The sequence below is a fragment of the Herpailurus yagouaroundi genome, unplaced genomic scaffold (assembly GCF_014898765.1).
Source record: "Herpailurus yagouaroundi ecotype Mexico unplaced genomic scaffold, PumYag 188, whole genome shotgun sequence".
In the NCBI taxonomy this organism is placed as follows: domain Eukaryota; kingdom Metazoa; phylum Chordata; class Mammalia; order Carnivora; family Felidae; genus Herpailurus; species Herpailurus yagouaroundi.
Genome location: NW_024412419.1, coordinates 837,080 through 853,017, shown reverse-complemented (window position 1 = coordinate 853,017; position 15,938 = coordinate 837,080). Strand labels below are relative to the sequence as shown.

Genomic DNA, 15,938 nt, shown 5'->3' with positions numbered 1-15,938 from the left:
AGGATACTGCTCATCTGTCCCACGTGGATGGACCCTGCACACAGGGCACTAAGGGAAGGAGGCCAGACACGAAGCCACTTCTGCGTGGTGCTCGGGACACATCCACGCAGACAGAAGGTAGACTCGGGGTGGGGGGTGAGGGATGGGGACCCTCCCCTCCCGTGTTTACTGGAAACAGGGCTTCCGTGGGGCATCATGGGAAGTGCTGGGGACAGGCAGAGGGGACGGCCGTGCACACGTTTCATTCTATCGTATAGAAGCTGAGTGACGTGAGCTTCACATTAAGCACCCCGGGCCTCAGTTTCCCCATGTCCACAGCCATGATGACATCCTCCCTCCACAGAGAAAGTGGCAGAGAGAACGCCCACTCTCTCAAGTCTCCTTGAAAAGATCATGTACAAGGAGCGCCTGGCTGCCTCAGTCGGGGGGAGCATGTGACTTTGATCTTGTGGTTGTGAGTTCAAGCCCCACACTGGGTATAGAGATTACTTTGAAAAAAAGGACGTGCACATCAGCAAAGCTTCCAGAAACCGCTAACTGCAGGGAGCATTCGTTAATGGACAGCCAGATACTTGTGTGGGTGACGACCCACAGATGGAACCAGGCTTCCCAATGCCAGGAACCCAGGTCCGGTGTTGTTACGGCCATTGGAATGGCACCTACAGTTATGTAACCTCTTTAAGGAAAGGGCCGTCACCATGGCACAGCCATAATCAAGAAGAGGGAGTCTAATGGGACAGAAAGTTCTTAGGAAACAGTAACTCTGTGACGCTGGCACCCTCCGCCATGGGCTTGGGAGCACGAGCCATGCAGCACTGTGTGTTACATAGTTGTCCGTCCCTAGTCCCGAATATCTCATTCACCCCAGGTCCTGACATTAACGGAGATCTGTGCTCCAGCAAGAGGCCCGTGGACATGGCTGATGCTGGACCCAGGTCTTCCGAATGGAGTCGACAGGGAGGCTACCGCTTCCCTGGAGGAGGAGCTGACGACCACGGGGTCAGACTGACGCCAGCGGACGAGAAGCCGGGGTGGCTTCATGGGGGTCAGGCTGGGACCGGTCTTAAGTCTGGAGACAGCGGGACCGTGGCTGGCACACCCTACTCGCCCCATGTGGGGGAGCGAGCGTTTCGCGGATCGTGGAGGTGCCCTGGTGGCTGTGGGCCAGCTGGCTGCACTCCACGGGCAGGTTCGCCATGGCCTTTCTTCTGGAAATGGGAGTGCGATGACATCCCAGCTGGAAGGAAGGCAGGTGAGCTGGAGAGTCCCATGCTCCTCACTGAGCTGCCGCAGCCACAAGCTGGGGCACCAGGAGCCTTCCAGGAGCAGGCGTCCAACACTGTGCTGGGGGTCTCATGATGACCCCAGACCTACCGACCTCACGGAGCCCCCCCCACAGCTGGGCTCGCAGGGGTGGAGTGCCAGCGGCACATGACTGCTGTCTCTGCCCTGGTGACGTCCTCTCCACAGCACTGGGCCTGAGGGATGGGGCACGGCTCCCTGCACCGCTCAGAGATTCGGTTCAACTGCATCTTCCGTCAGTGTGAACACTAGCTCTGGACACGTGGCCCCCAACGGGCTCAAAACCAAGACAAGGACGTCACCTGGACCCCTGAAGGCTACTTCATTTTTTTCTTTTCTTTTTTTTTTTTGCTCTGTGAAATTTAAAGAAAAAATTTATTGAAGATCTGAAAAACAATTCCTAAAAGATTGCCTTTTCCAGAAAACTGTAGCTACACCACGCATTGTGTCTATCATGTTAACACGTGCATTAGACACAAATACAAAACCATGAAACAGGCCACCATTCTTCAGCAATCGGAGCAAAGGGACAATGCCTAAGGAACAGCATGGACGGCCTGCAGGATGGGCTCTTTAAGCACCACAAAAAAAGGAGCACAGACAGATGAGCGTGTTCAGGTATATACACTGAATTGAACCTTTGGCACTAGGAGTCAGAGCAGTTTGTCGTACGGCATTAACACGTATCATAAAACTGCATGGTGTCAAAGGGAAAGAACCAGCAGCATTTGAAAGCAGCTTTGTTGTCTAGGCAATGAAACACTACAGTATGTCTCTCATTGTCCATCACTGAATACGTTGGTAGTGACTCTGAAATGAAAAAGGAAAAAAGGGGCTATAACCCCTTTTATTTTCTCTGTTTAGGATCAAACAGAAAGCAAACACCAATTCTCTTGTACACTAACGTTCGCAAAGGACATCATTTGTATAAGAGGAGGACCGAACAAAAATGTGTTTACAGAAATCCAAACAGAGTGTCAGCGTCTCGCCTCACACAGCCTTCCGATGGTACTCGGGGCGGGGGGTGGGGGCGACTTCATAATCGCTAGCACTAAACAAGGTTGCAGAATTCTTTGCCAGCTACTTTAGGAAATCATGAAGAGGATTCAGCAACAATGCGAGACTCTTGTCATCCAGAGGCGTATAGGCCAACACGGCTGCAGTTCGTACAAACCACCTCGGTGGATGCGGTGCCCTGCGCACCTGGGACGCGGGTGCGTCCGCGTGGCCTGCGAGCATCTCCGCGTACTGCGGCCTCTCAAATTTGTAGAGCAGCTGAGTCCCCAGCATCACATTGAGGTTCTCCTTTATCCCGCCACCACCTCGTTCACAGCGGACTCCTTATTATCTGTGTTTCCTCGAGGTTTCTTGTAATTTGCATAATCCTCTGGAATGGAATCCACGTTCTTCTTGGCAGGAAGATAAAAGCTGTTTTTGCCGGGGAATTAAGTCCCAACCGTCCACAAGCCGTGGTTTCAGTTCTTCGGGAATCTTGACTTTCACTTCAACTCTGTTCATGGATGTTTCCTCATTCTCTACCGAGCGGTAGGATCCACTCGGGCCCTTTTCTTGCGAGGAGGCTGAGGTGTCTCCATTTCCAGGTGTTTTCTGTTTGTTCTTTTTGGTTTTCACTTCAACGCTTTTCTGCCGCAGGCCGGCCGTCTTCTTCCCCGGGGCAGTGCCTCTCGTCTCCCCTCTGCTGTCTCCACTCCTGTTCCCGCTGTTTCTGCCGACTGGAGTCCACGTGTTTGAGTGCTCCGCTTTCTGGAACCCGTTCGTCCCAGTTTTTATTCCAACCATTGTAACGTATAAAGCATGTCGCTTGTCTGTCCTTTATGGCGACCTTCATGCACTTTGCCTCACGGAGAAGAGGCCCGTGAAAGCACAGCACTCGCTCGCCCTCCTGGAATTTGGGCTCCTGTCTTGGCGCCGCTTGTAAGCGGTTCGCCCCCGCCTCCCCCTTCTCCCACCGCCTACTCTCTACCCCACCCAGCTCCGCGTCGGACGCACCATCAGGCACCACCAGCTCCACGTCCCAGGCCCGACCTGCCGGCGCCCACTGACCTCACGTGCAGCCGAAGGCAACTTCATTTCTGGGATGAGCCACTCAGCAGGCCGATGGGGCAGCAAAGGGGTTGGTGGGGGGGAGATTGGGAGAGAGAGGGGGAGTAGGGAAGGGAGGAGACAGGGACTTAGGGGGAGAGAGGGTGCAGGGGAGACAGGGAGGGACAAAGGAAGAGAGGGGGAGGTTGGGAGAGCGAGGGGGCGTGGGGGGAAGAGACAGAGAGCGGGTGAGCCTGCTGTCGCTCGAGCGTCCCCGTCCCTGAGAACAGGTTGTGGAAGACAAAAGCACAGACGTCCTGGAAGGGGCTGCGGGCACATGTACCTCGGCTCGGCTCAGGCGCCTCCTGCTCACGCCGTCACGTGGAACACCCCGTGGCCCGTCCACGTGCCTCCCTCCCTCCGTTGTCCGCTCTCCACTCCACCGGGTCGGCTGTATGGACGACAAATGCCGTGGCACCAACACTCTTGGCCACGGAGCTCAGCAGCCACGCTTCAGTTTCAGAAACGCAACCTCCTTTACTCGCTCTCAGACGCCTCGAGTACACCTGCGTCCACGTCCGCCCTCGTCTTTCCTTCTGGGGCGTGTTTGGCCCACACCCTGAGGCCGGGGAGGAGGCGTCACCACAGGGCTCCTCCCGAGGACGCACCTACCGTCCGTGGAGCCGTGCCCTGCCTTCCGCGGCCAGAGGCCCGGGTCCGTGTGTGTGGACAGGTGGCTCGGGCTCCTGGGTCTTTTACTTTAGGGATAATTCGAGCACCTTCCTCGTTGGAAACTGGTAACAGTTTCTGTGAGTGTCTCTGGAGGCTCCGTCAATACCGACTTGCTCCTTCTCCGTGAACTTACTGAGAACACGACTAAATGCCGGTTAAAAAGCTCACGTCCACCTGCTTCTGGCGGCTCAGCCGAGGAGCAGATGTGGAATCACAGAGATGCACCAGGCGCACCGGCGGCCACCAGGGCGAGGTTGGGACGAAGGAACCGGGTGGGGGGGCACCGTGTCCCCTGTGGCATGCTCCTGACTTGGGCCTAACCCGCAGCCCGTTCACGGAACGCGGCCTCGGAGCCGACAGGAGACGAGTTCCTTCACCTCGGCTTTTCCGGGAGAAGGAGGCAGAAGAGGACAGGCAAACCTTGCCGTCAGAAAGCGGTGGGACGCCAGCTTTGGAGCCGCGGGAGCATCGTGGAGTCCGGCACCCGCACGCAGGGGTGCAGAGCGCTCGCTGCGCCCGCAACCCTGCGCCCCTCCGGTTCTCATGCGTGCTGGCTGGGGGGTCCAGAGACATTTTCAATGACTAGTAAGGGAAAACTCATTCCTCAGTTATCACTCCCTTAACCAGAAAATTCGGTTAAGACGGACATAACTTTCTGGGAGGCAATTACCCGTTCCTGACTTGGAAGAAAAGGCACACAGTGCTCACACCCAGTATTTGCAAAAGCAAAAATAAATAAATAAATTCTCCATTCAGAGGCTAGTCCCTAGGGCTCTTTGTTCAAACAGAGCCTCGACCCTGAGAACTCTCCTGAGATGCAGATTCCCCGTCCGGTCTTTCCAACCTTTTCTGTGTCTCACGGCCTGTAATACACGTGGAGTGTCGGCTCAAAGGGGGTTTGTCGACAACCGCTGTGGCCCCGTCCTGCTACGGGAGGCCCTCTGCTCCGCTCCGCTCTCTCTCAGTCGTCACCGGCACAGACCGCACACGGCCCTGCCAGGGCCCCAAGCAACGTGCCCCTGGGCTCCCTACGTCACCTGCCTTCGTCTCTGCCCTGCTGCCCCGGAGGGAGGCTCGGGGAGGCCGTCAGCAGCTTCGGGGTCTGCGAAGGGGCAGGTCAGGTGGAGATGTGCTCCGCTGGGTTTGCTGGGACTTTTCTATGTGTCTCCCTCTCATCTCTGAGTGCAGGTGGGTTTTCGGATTTCCAACTGTATTGCTATCATGAAGGCAGCCCTGCAAACCGTCCAAGCTCCCAGCCTTTCAGAGCGTGTGTCCACCCCTGTGACCCACCACCTCCTAGGTCTCTCTGTCCTCGTGGGAGGAAAATGAAACGCGTCCAGCCTGTACACGTGCCACCAAGATACTGAGATGAACGCCTGCCCCAAAGTCATGTGCCACATCTCACACTGTCTGGTTCAGATTTCCCAGCTCCTCCCGTCATTAACACAGACGACCAAAAGTTCACTAAACATTAACACATGAGAACAGATGCGTTTTGATCTGTTGAGAGCTGGCACCCGCCAAAAGCATACTCTGACATCACGTATGCGGTTGGGTGTTACGAAGGCACGAGCCCACGTCAGCAGGTACTCCAGCAGACGCTGCTAGAACACCCACCATGTGAAATCCCGCTGCAGACTGGCTTCCCAAGGCATCGCCCACACTCCCACGGAACGCGCTGGGTTAGGAGGTTTGCGGGATTTAAGCAGGAAATGTTGCTCGTTCCTCCCCTGCCCCCCAAAGGCCAATATATCAATCATCCAGGAGTGGTAACGTGACCCATGGTCAACATATCAGTGCAGATAAAATGCCAGACACAAACGTAAAATTATCTCAATTCCCCCCGCTCTCGGGATCCCTTCTCTGCTGGTGGCTAGAGTCCCCCAGATTCCGTACCCCTCCATCGCAGCCACCTCCTGTGTCTGTCCTAGATCGGCTGTCCCCTCCACTGCCCTGTCACACACCTCATGACCCACACGCCTAGACAGCATTTACATTCAGGCTGTGATTTTATCACTCCCTGAAGATAAAAATGTCAACAGATTCTGACAATTTCAGTTGTACTTAAAAAGTAGACACAGATGGGGTGCCTGGGTGGCTCAGTCGGTTAAGCGGCCGATTTCGGCTCAGGTCATGATCTCGCGGTCCGTGAGTTCGAGCCCCGCATCGGGCTCTGTGCTGACAGCTCAGAGCCTGGAGCCTCTTTCAGATTCTGTGTCTCCCTCTCTCTGACCCTCCCCTGTTCATGCTCTGTCTCTCCATCTCAAAAATAAATAAAACGTTAAAAAAAAAAAGTAGACACAGAACATTATTTCATTAAACTCAACAAAAAGATGTTAGAAACTGACTTTTGGATTTAGCTGTGTCCCGTGTGGTGCGTCCTAATTTCATCAGAAAACCAGGCAAACTGTTGGATCTGTTTCCAAACAACATGTGCTCGTGGGTCCCATATTTTTGTTTTTTTCTTCCTTTTTCTATAGCGCATCAGACTGACACTTTGGTTTGTCTCTAGTTCCATTAAAACTGGGTGACAACACGTGTACATTAAACACGGAAAAACCCATCCTTTGTGGACAGTAAGCTGACCGCTCAGCGTGATGAGTCTGGAGGTTGTGTCCAAGCACCTGTTAATTGAGTCTGGTCATCATCTGAATTGTGCGTAATGCTGTTTGTAAAGCTCTTCCTTCCAATTTGGCCGCTCCTATTTGTTTGTTTGTTTATTGTTATTTGAGAGAGAGCACGAGCAGGGGAGAGGGGAGGAGGGAGAGAATGTTAAGCAGCTCTCATGCTCAATGCAGAGCCTGAGTCGGGGCTCAATCCCACGACCCTGGGATCATGACCTGAGCAGAAATCAAGAGTCAGGTGCCCAACCGTCGAAGCCACCCAGGCGCCCCTCATGTATTTTTAAATATTGATTCCCTACTGACATTTATGAGGAACTTCTAATTTTCAGTAGGATGAATTCACATGGTTCAGGGATCACAACCCCAAGACAGAAGTGTCTCTGAGAGACACACACTACGGGCCGTAGTGATGTCCTGGCCATCTGGGCTTGGAGGCAGTGGCACATGGGACTGACGTGTTCATCCTCTGACCTCTGAGGTTTCGCGTGGCACGTGGCACGTGGCCCGGTGGCAGCACAAACAAGGTTCCCTACCTTCACCTCTATTTGTTTGGTGTCTGGATGCTGGAACAGCAGCTTTACGCGAGCGTTTCCATCATCTGAAGATCCCTTAAGCTGAGAAAATTTAAATCTCCAGAGCACATTCTGAAAAGGAATGAAATTAATCAGTTATTTAAAAACAGGAGCTCATTTATTTAATTCATATTTAGTCATACGTTAAATACTCTATGTATATAGATGCAGACATTTGCTTAATTTTCTTATCGGCCCTGAGCATGTGATAACTTACCAGAATCCGCCTTCCCATCCTTCAGTCTGTGCACACGGACCGCCTCTGTCCGTGCACTGGGCTCCAGGCGTCCACGGCCACACTCCCCACCCGCCACCCCGACTTTCTCCTTCCTGTACTCCGGTGGCCAGCATCTTATGGTCAATGCTCCTTTCTCTGCCTATAAGACTTAAAAATCCATTCAGAGGCCACTTGTAGCTACAGAGCATGAGACACGGTCAGGAGCACAGATGGTGAAAACCTTCGATCCCGTGGACATGTTCCCACCTAGGGCTATGTGCAAATCACTCCCCATTCGTTTCTCTGGAACCAACAAGAAGAAGGTGGATGGTCACCTGTTACTACTGTTTGCTAAGGTTCTCCAGACATGAGATGTGCTTTGTAAGTTCTTGTTGTTTAATAGAAGAAAAAGTCTGCAGCTAATAAAGACCCTGTGCCTGGCTCCTCTGACTGATGGACAGACAGACGGATGGCGAGCTCAAGGGCTCCTACCGGGGGGGGGGGTCATCCCCCAAGATGACACTCCCACACGCAGCCAGAGAGGGGTACGCGGGGCCTCGATGGGGCAGAGGGAGGACTCGAAACTGCTCTTCAGGTGAGAGCTGCGAAGTTTCGGCTCTGATCTCCTGGAACCCAGGATTTCGTGGAGCATGAGGCCAGAAAGACGAGTTCACAGCGGGGCTGACGGCTCCTCCTTGCTGCAGGCCAGCTGCTAAGTGGCTCATAGTGAGGACACGAGCACGGAGATCACGCAGACCTGGCTGAAGGCCGAGCAGCGGCACCTGTACCACGGAGCCTGTCCACAGAGCCTGTCCACGGAGGTCTGTCCACAGAGCCTGTCCACGGAGGTCTGTGCACGGCCTCGCTGTGGCCTTGACGTTGGATGGAGCACACGGAATCCTTTTTGCATTCAGTGTTCCAGCAAATGGAGCCTGCTACTGTTCTAAGCACCAGGACCCCTGTTGTCAAAGCTCCACCCAGCCTCCCGTGCTGCTGCGAGGAGGGCGACAGTGAGGTTCCGGCCGGGAGCCCCCCACTTAGATCACAGCTCCTGCTCTGCACCCCTGACTGTTGTCAGCCATCCTGGGCATCGCGGGCGTTTACAGCATCTGTGACCTCTGCCCACTAGAGGCTGGTGGAAACTCCCCTTCAAGTCATGACAATAAGAGACGCCCCCAGACATTTCCAGACGTCCTTGAGGACAAGCCCACCCCCGTGGGAGCTGCGAGGGGCTCCTGAAGGGGCTGCGGGGATTAATTCGTAGATGAGAGTATTCAAAGGTTTTAGAGCACAGGTCTGGAAACACACCCTTGAGAACATTCTGGAGATGAGGTGTCCCTGGCTCAGGGCCGACCCACTGCAGGCCACAGGCCAGGCACAGACAGTGCTGGTCCGGCTGATGCTCTCCAGCCCTGTGCTCTGAACGAGCAGCTTGGACTTTAAAATATTGTAAATGTTGTGTCACGAAATAATTGGCTAAGGTGACGACTCAGGCCTGTCAGAGGTGCTGGTGGAAACAGCTGCTCAGGACGTGGGTTTACATCCAGGATGAGGGAAACCAGCCACAGCTGTGCATCTGGGGAACCAGCCCCCGATGAGCCCACCAGTAACAGGGGCCATACTCGCACCAGAATGTTCCGGTTTTACTCCAGGTGGTAATGTTCCCTCAGTGCGGGGGGGGGGGGGGGGTCTTTCCCTGGAGCAGGACCCAGGAAACCCAGCCCCTGATGGTGCGGGTGCTATTGCGGGCACCGTGTAGCCAGGGCTCCTGTGAGGGCACAACCCCGACGCCCGTGCCTCTGACCGTAACAGCGCGTCGCCCCGGCCCCCGGCAGCGCCTGCTGACCCCTTACCTTCGTCTTGCTGTCAGAGCAGGTGAATCCCAGCGCGAAATCCACCGTGAAACACAGCCTTTCTCCTTGCCAGCTGCACGTGTATGTTTTGGACTAGAAAAGAGCATTAGTTTCAAGAAGACAGTCTTTAGCAATGGAGTTTAACATCAGTCAGCGAGTCGCAAAACCCCCACGATCAGAAACGGCTGTTGTAAAAGTGCCAACGATCTGCACAGGCAGTGCTTTCTGCTCCTCGTCTACAGGCAAACATTTCCACGCGCGTAGGGCTCCACTCCACGTCACACCTGCCTTCCGCAGCGGGTTCTCAGGAGCGCTGTGCTCCGGGAAGCCCAGACTGCAGCTCAAGCCACGAACCCCCACGGCCATCGGCGCAGCCCACGCCGGCACCCGCCAAGTTACTCTGCCCGGCGGGGAGGTGGCACTGGCCAGACGCTCTCGGCACCCACCGCCCCAGCAGGTGGCAGCAACCTGACCCTCGGTGAGGGACAGGCCCAGCTGGACGGAAAGTGCTCCCGGACACTAGACGTGGGCTCCACACACCCTTCCCGCCAGCCCAAGCGCACCCACCAGCAGCGCGAAGTGGTCACTGGCACATTTCTGGGTTTGAACACACACGGACAACCATCACATATGCGACGCTTACGTAACACAGCAGTAAGCCTGATTGAAATCACATGCTAGTATCAGGATAATGGTCATCAGACCTTTCTAGAAAGTTTGTAAATGTATCAAATGAGTTTAATTGTGAGGTCACTGGTGAATACAGTACAGAGATTATCCAACCAAACGAGTAACACTTTAAGAGTAAAGCTCGATTTGAACATGAATTCAGAGGAGGCCTGAAGATGGTGTGGTCCCACCTGACTGCCCTGACGCTCTGTCTGGCGAGGGGAGCGAAGACGCCTGAAGAGAGGCCAGTCCCCTCCAGGTCACTTGTGGAAATGTTGTGCATTTAGGGACAATCAACATAAGCTACACAATTAGGTTGACCGTTTCAACCTAAATCTGACCAAAACCATAGCAGGTAAACTGAAATTCCAATAAGCTTCCTGCACACGACGGAAACAATCTGAAACTTAATTGTGCAATTAAACTGGTGCTTCTGGTAATGAACCAGTAACTACCTTTTAATGACCCCATAAATCTATCTCACCTAAGTGCTACTTAACATTCGCTCGGTTTTCTCTCAGGTCCTCTGGGCTTATTTTCTTCAGGAGACATAAATCCTATCTGTCCTACTCCACGTGGTGTCACAAAACTCTCACTGATGTGTTTCATTTTGAATACCGCAAGCTTGAGATTTCTTAAAAATGTATCTGGAAGATTGATTTAAGCATTTAAGGAAATTACGTGGTGCATATTTCAATGTCAAGTGCTTTACAAACATCAATTAATTACACGCCACGGCACCATTCCAGGACATGAAATAGCAATCATGTCAGAAAGAAAATCAATAAGAAAGTTAAGTGACTTACTCAAGGTTACTTCTCAGTCTCCTACAAATTCAAAAAATATTAAAAGGGCAGAAAATCTCTCTCAGGTGAGTGCACACGCACACTGGTGAGGACTGGTGAAAACGCCTCTGTAACTTCACGCTACCTGTGACGCCCAGAAAACCTACGTCACAGCTGCCCGTCCAGCGAGAAGGGACGTTTGGGACTGGCCGGGCGGGCCCGGCCACCCCGTGGAGGAAGGCACCTTTCTGGGCCTCAGTTTCCCCGGATGAAAACATCTAAGGAAGTATGTGGCACGTGTGGGACGCCCCACCGGCAGAGTGAATACAAGAACACAGACGTGGTTGCAGGAAACCACAAGCCACACCCAGACACTTGGGAACAACCGAACAGCCCACACGAGACTTCCTGTGCCTCATTTATGTGAAGAGTCCTAAATCCCTCCCTGGACTCGTTTGCTCTTGCTTTGGACAAAACCCTAACGCGACCTGGACTTGTTCCGGGGCCACGGCGCACTGGAAGAGGCAGCCGGCCCGCGGGTCCTACGCGCAGGTCTATGCGGACCAGACGCAGCAGCAACACGGAAGCCACGAAGCTCTGGGGACGGAGGGACCGACGGCCCTAATGCGAGCGGCTCAAGCAGGTGGGCCCTGTGGGCCGAGGACGATGTGCCTCGGGACGCACCCCAGGTGAGGCAGGAGGACGCCTGAGTGTTGTGCCCAGCTGCCATGAAGCTGAGGTCATTTGAATGTTCTGGCGAACTGGGCGGAGAGGACATTTCGGAATTTACCCGCCAAAAAGCAATTACGGATTTGGCTGGAACTAAAGGGACATGTGAGTATGTAAAAAATGTGCTGGTTAATGACATTCGATAAGTGAAATCATGATTTTGATAAAATCACCTGTAAATTAAGTTCGTGTCGCCAAGTGTCAGAGGGTGTTACTAATTGGAAACCACTTCACCCCCTTCCAAACGGGTCGGCCTGGAAGGGGCTCCTCGTGCGGCCAGTGCTGTCGGGCCCCACCTGCTCCCAGCTTGCCCGGGGCTGCGCCCGCTTCTCCGAGGACAGCTCCTACCCGGGCCCTCCCCACCGCGCGGCCCTGACCGCCACACAAACGCCTGCCATCGCGGAGCCGTCCACAGCCACCTTTCCTTCTTTTCCCGGAAAGGCTGGCTCGCCGCGGAGCCTCGAGTGCGAGGGGCTCGCAGACGGGGAGACCCACGTCCCATCCACGTGGCACAGGTGACAGTGTAAACGGGAAACCTAGAAAGCTTTTAGAGGAAGACACGGGACGGAACCGCCCTGACCTGGAACGAAACCCGGAGATCTCAGAAACGACACCAAGGACAAGCCAGGAAAGAAGAGACCTTGGATCGGACCTCATCAGAACGAGAACTCTGCTCTGCGACCCACAGGAAACGTACTCTTCTCTCGTCAGGCGGAGTGCCTCCCACGTTGCTGGGTGTGCCCGACATTCGTGGACAGCCCTGACATCCCACGTATCTAACAGTCCCACGTCGATGCACAGGCGGGTCGTTTGAGGATTTGGACAGCAGCTGCCACCAAGGCTTCTGTGCACAACAAGGCAAGGAGCGGGATGTCTCCGTCTTAGGGTGGCTGTGCGTTTAATGCCGGGACTGGCCAGACTTCCCATCCCTCCACGTCCTCGCCTACGTGTGGTATCCGTCCTCGGGCGTTTAAATTTCAGTCCTGCCAACCGGTGTGCAAGTTGCACTCCCCTCCTAACGACTCTGAGCGTATTCTCACGTGAGGGTTTCCGGTCTGCACATCTTCTCTCATGGACTGTGTACTCAAATGCTTTGACCGAGTTTTGTTGGTTTGGTTGTTTTCCTCATTACTGAGCTTCGAGATCTCTTTATAGATTATGGCCGCAAGCCCTTTGTGAGATCTACGCCTTGCAAGTATTTCCTCCCACATTTTGGCATCTTTTTCACGTTTCCTGGCACTTGTCTTTCAAATAATACCGGTTTTTTATTTTGATGAAGTCCAAATTATCATTGTTTTCCTTTTATGTGGATTGTGGTTTTGGTTTTATATCTGAGAAACATTCGTATCACTAAGGGTCAGAAAGATTTTACCTACTGTTTTCTTCTAGAAGTTTTATAGTTTTGCATTTATACTTCTGTCTATGACCCATTTTTTTTTTAAATATGAAATTTATTGTCAAATTGGTTTCCATATAACACCCAATGCTCATCCCAACAGGTGCCCTCCTCGATGCCCACCCCCACCCTCCCCTCCTTCCCACCCCCCATCAACCCTCAGTTTATTCTCAGTTTTTAAGAGTCTCTTATAGTTTGCCTCCCTCCCTTTTTTTCTCCTTCTCCTCCCCCACTGACCCATCTTCTTAAATGTTCATTTATTTTTGACAGAGAGAGAGAGACAGACAGAGCCTGAGCAGGGGAGGGGCAGAGAGCGACACACACACAGAATCCGAAGCAGGGTCCAGGCTCTGAACCGTCAGCACAGAGCCCAACGTGGGGCTCGAACTCACGGACCGCGAGATCATGACCTGAGCCGAAGTCGGACGCTCCACCGAGTGAGCCACCCAGGCGCCCCTGTCTATGACCCATTTTGAGTCTATGTTCATAGATGGTGTGGGGTATGGATCAAAGTCCATTTTTTTGCATAAATGCCCAATTGTTTCAGCAGAACCTGTCCGAGACTCCCATCCTCCCCTGAAGGGCCGTTCCGGGCCAGAGGACATGGTCTATGTCTGTGCAGGTCTATTCTGGATTCTGGATTCTGGATTCTGCCGGTCTTTGCGGCAACCGCACACGGTCGTGACGGCCCCAGCTTCTCCAGCTTTGGGATCAGGCAGCGTTGGCCCCTGGGTTTGCTGTTCCTTTTCCAGTTACCTAAGACATCTTCTGTCCCTCCATTCCCAACATGAAGTTTAGAACCATCTTGTCAGAGTCCACATACGAGGCTGCTGGGACGGCACCTGGAATCTCATCATCATCGGCAGCAGGGTCACTGACCTTTTAGCATCTTTGTGACTTCTGGGCCGTGCACGAGTCTAGGTCTCCACTTACGTGAGTTTCCTCTAACTTCTCTCTGAGCCACGCTTTGCAGTTTTGTTACAAGTCGTTTATGTGTTTCAGATTTGTCCACATTATTTCATATTTTTGATGCTGTTACAAGTATTTCTTGTTGTCTGCTCCTTATATCAGGAAACGAAATGGATGTTTGTATATTGACCTTGGATCTTGCAACTTTTTCTTGTAGCTGAACTCCCTTCTCTTGCAGATTCCGCCTGAGTTTCTAGTAGGAATGTCATGAAATCTGTGGGTAAAGACAGTTTTACTCTTTCCCTTCCAACCTGGTGTCTCTTATTCGTCTTTCTGGCTGAGGCCCTGGCTACTGCCTTCGGTAAATATCAATACAAGTGATGACAGCGGACAGCTTTGCCTATGCTCAGTCTTCGGGGACACAGCCTCTGGCCACTAAGCAGGATGTTACCTGTGGGCACTTCTGTGCCTTTTCTAGCAGGTTAAGGGAAGTTTCTTCCATTTCTAGTTTGCTGAGTTTGTTAGATCGGATACGAAGTTGGATTCTGTCAAATATTTTCCTGGGTCTGTTGAAATGATGATAGGATTTTTCTCTTTTAAATTGTTAGCCTGATAGATTAATTTGATTGATTTTAGACATAAAACCAATGGTATTTTCCTAGGATAATTTTTTCTTAACTTGACGTATTCGTCCTGTTATAGAAGAAGTTACTGGATTTTATTAGGTAAATCTGTGTTTAGAGTATTTATCTACACTCATAAAGGACGATGGTCCATAGCTGTGTTTACTTTGCACGACCTTGTCCAACACCGGCCATGGGGTGATGCTGGGCTCGTGGGAGCTTTAAAGCATTGCCTCCTACTTCCAATTTTCTGGGTTAGTTTGTATGATTAGTTTTTCCTTTTTTTAATGTTTAGCACAACTCATCGACTCCATTTGGGACTGGAATTTCCTTCGTGGGAAGGGACTTCGCAAAAACTCCACTTTTAAACCACAAATGGGATCATTTGGGTGACTCGTCTCCCCTTGAAGGAGGCTTGGTGGTTTGTGTCTTACGAGGACTGTGTCCATTCTGAGTTGTCAGATTTGTGTTAATTTTTAGAAATTATTTACGTAATGTTCCCTGTGTCTTTAAATATCTGGCTAGTGACATTTTGTCCCTCATTCTTAATGCTTTTCCTTTTCATCAGTCTGGCAAGACTTTCATTAATTTTTTGATCTTATAGAATCAAATTTCAGTTTCACTGATTTTCTGTTTTTTTTGGTTTTCTGTCTAGTTCACTGATTTCTACTCTGACTTATATTTCTTTGCTTACTTTGGGTCAGACTGCCTGTTGTTTGTTTCCAGTTCCTTAGAAGAAGTTCGTTCTCTGGCTTCAGCGGCTGCTCGGGGCCACAGGACGTCGGACCATAGAGTGACCCACACTGCCCTGAGGTCGTCCCGGGCTCCAGCCACGTCTCCCGTCAAGACAGACAGGAGGACAAGTGTGTGTGCACATGCGTGTGAGTGCAAGAATGATGTCTGGAGATTCTTTTCCAGCAAAAAAGGACAAATCATCGGCCGGGTGACGTTCAGCTAACAAGCGGCAAAAGTTAACTCCGTTGTTTTTTGTCTGGTAGAGTCGGAGGACGCCTCTGTCTGGCGGGATGAACCACCTGAGGGCTGGTTTAGGAGGCTGCTATACCCCCCCTCCCCGAGCAGGTTTTCCATCTACCCAGCAGGGGCGTCTGGAAGCACCCGCATTACAGCGTCTGTGTTCGGTGGGTTTCCCGAGGGCTCTGTGGACTGTGCCAACAACCCCGACTTCCCTCATTAATAAAGGAACTAAATGACATCTTTGGGCACGTGTTCACCTTACGTTTCCTCAAGAGTCATGACCTCAGCTTTACACGGTCTCCGTTTACTGGAGCCAGACAGGCTGCAGGTGCAGAGGCTGGTGGGAGGGGCACCCGCTCTCGAGGGATGCCGAACACAGGGTCGCGTCTCAGATTTACTTTAAAAGATTAACACAGGGTACAAACTGCACACGGCCTGGCACGGGGGCACGTTAAGATTAGTATAATTCACAGGGGCGCCTGGGTGGCTCAGTCGGGTAAGCGTCTGAC

General features: G+C 52.6%; 1 protein-coding gene and 1 pseudogene across 2 annotated transcripts in view; both read right to left on the bottom strand.

The window, feature by feature from the left end:
• SNTG2 (syntrophin gamma 2) overlaps positions 1-15,938 on the bottom strand; it is a 180,309-nt gene that overhangs the window by 9,093 nt on the left and 155,278 nt on the right. For both annotated transcript variants that reach the window (XM_040495951.1, XM_040495950.1), the window contains 2 exons: positions 9,344-9,436; positions 7,235-7,345 (listed from right to left, as the gene is read on the bottom strand). In XM_040495951.1, the coding sequence (XP_040351885.1) occupies positions 7,235-7,345; positions 9,344-9,436 (204 nt within the window). The remainder of the gene's footprint in view (positions 1-7,234; positions 7,346-9,343; positions 9,437-15,938) is intronic.
• On the bottom strand, positions 1,659-3,419 carry LOC121044024 (mortality factor 4-like protein 1; annotated as a pseudogene).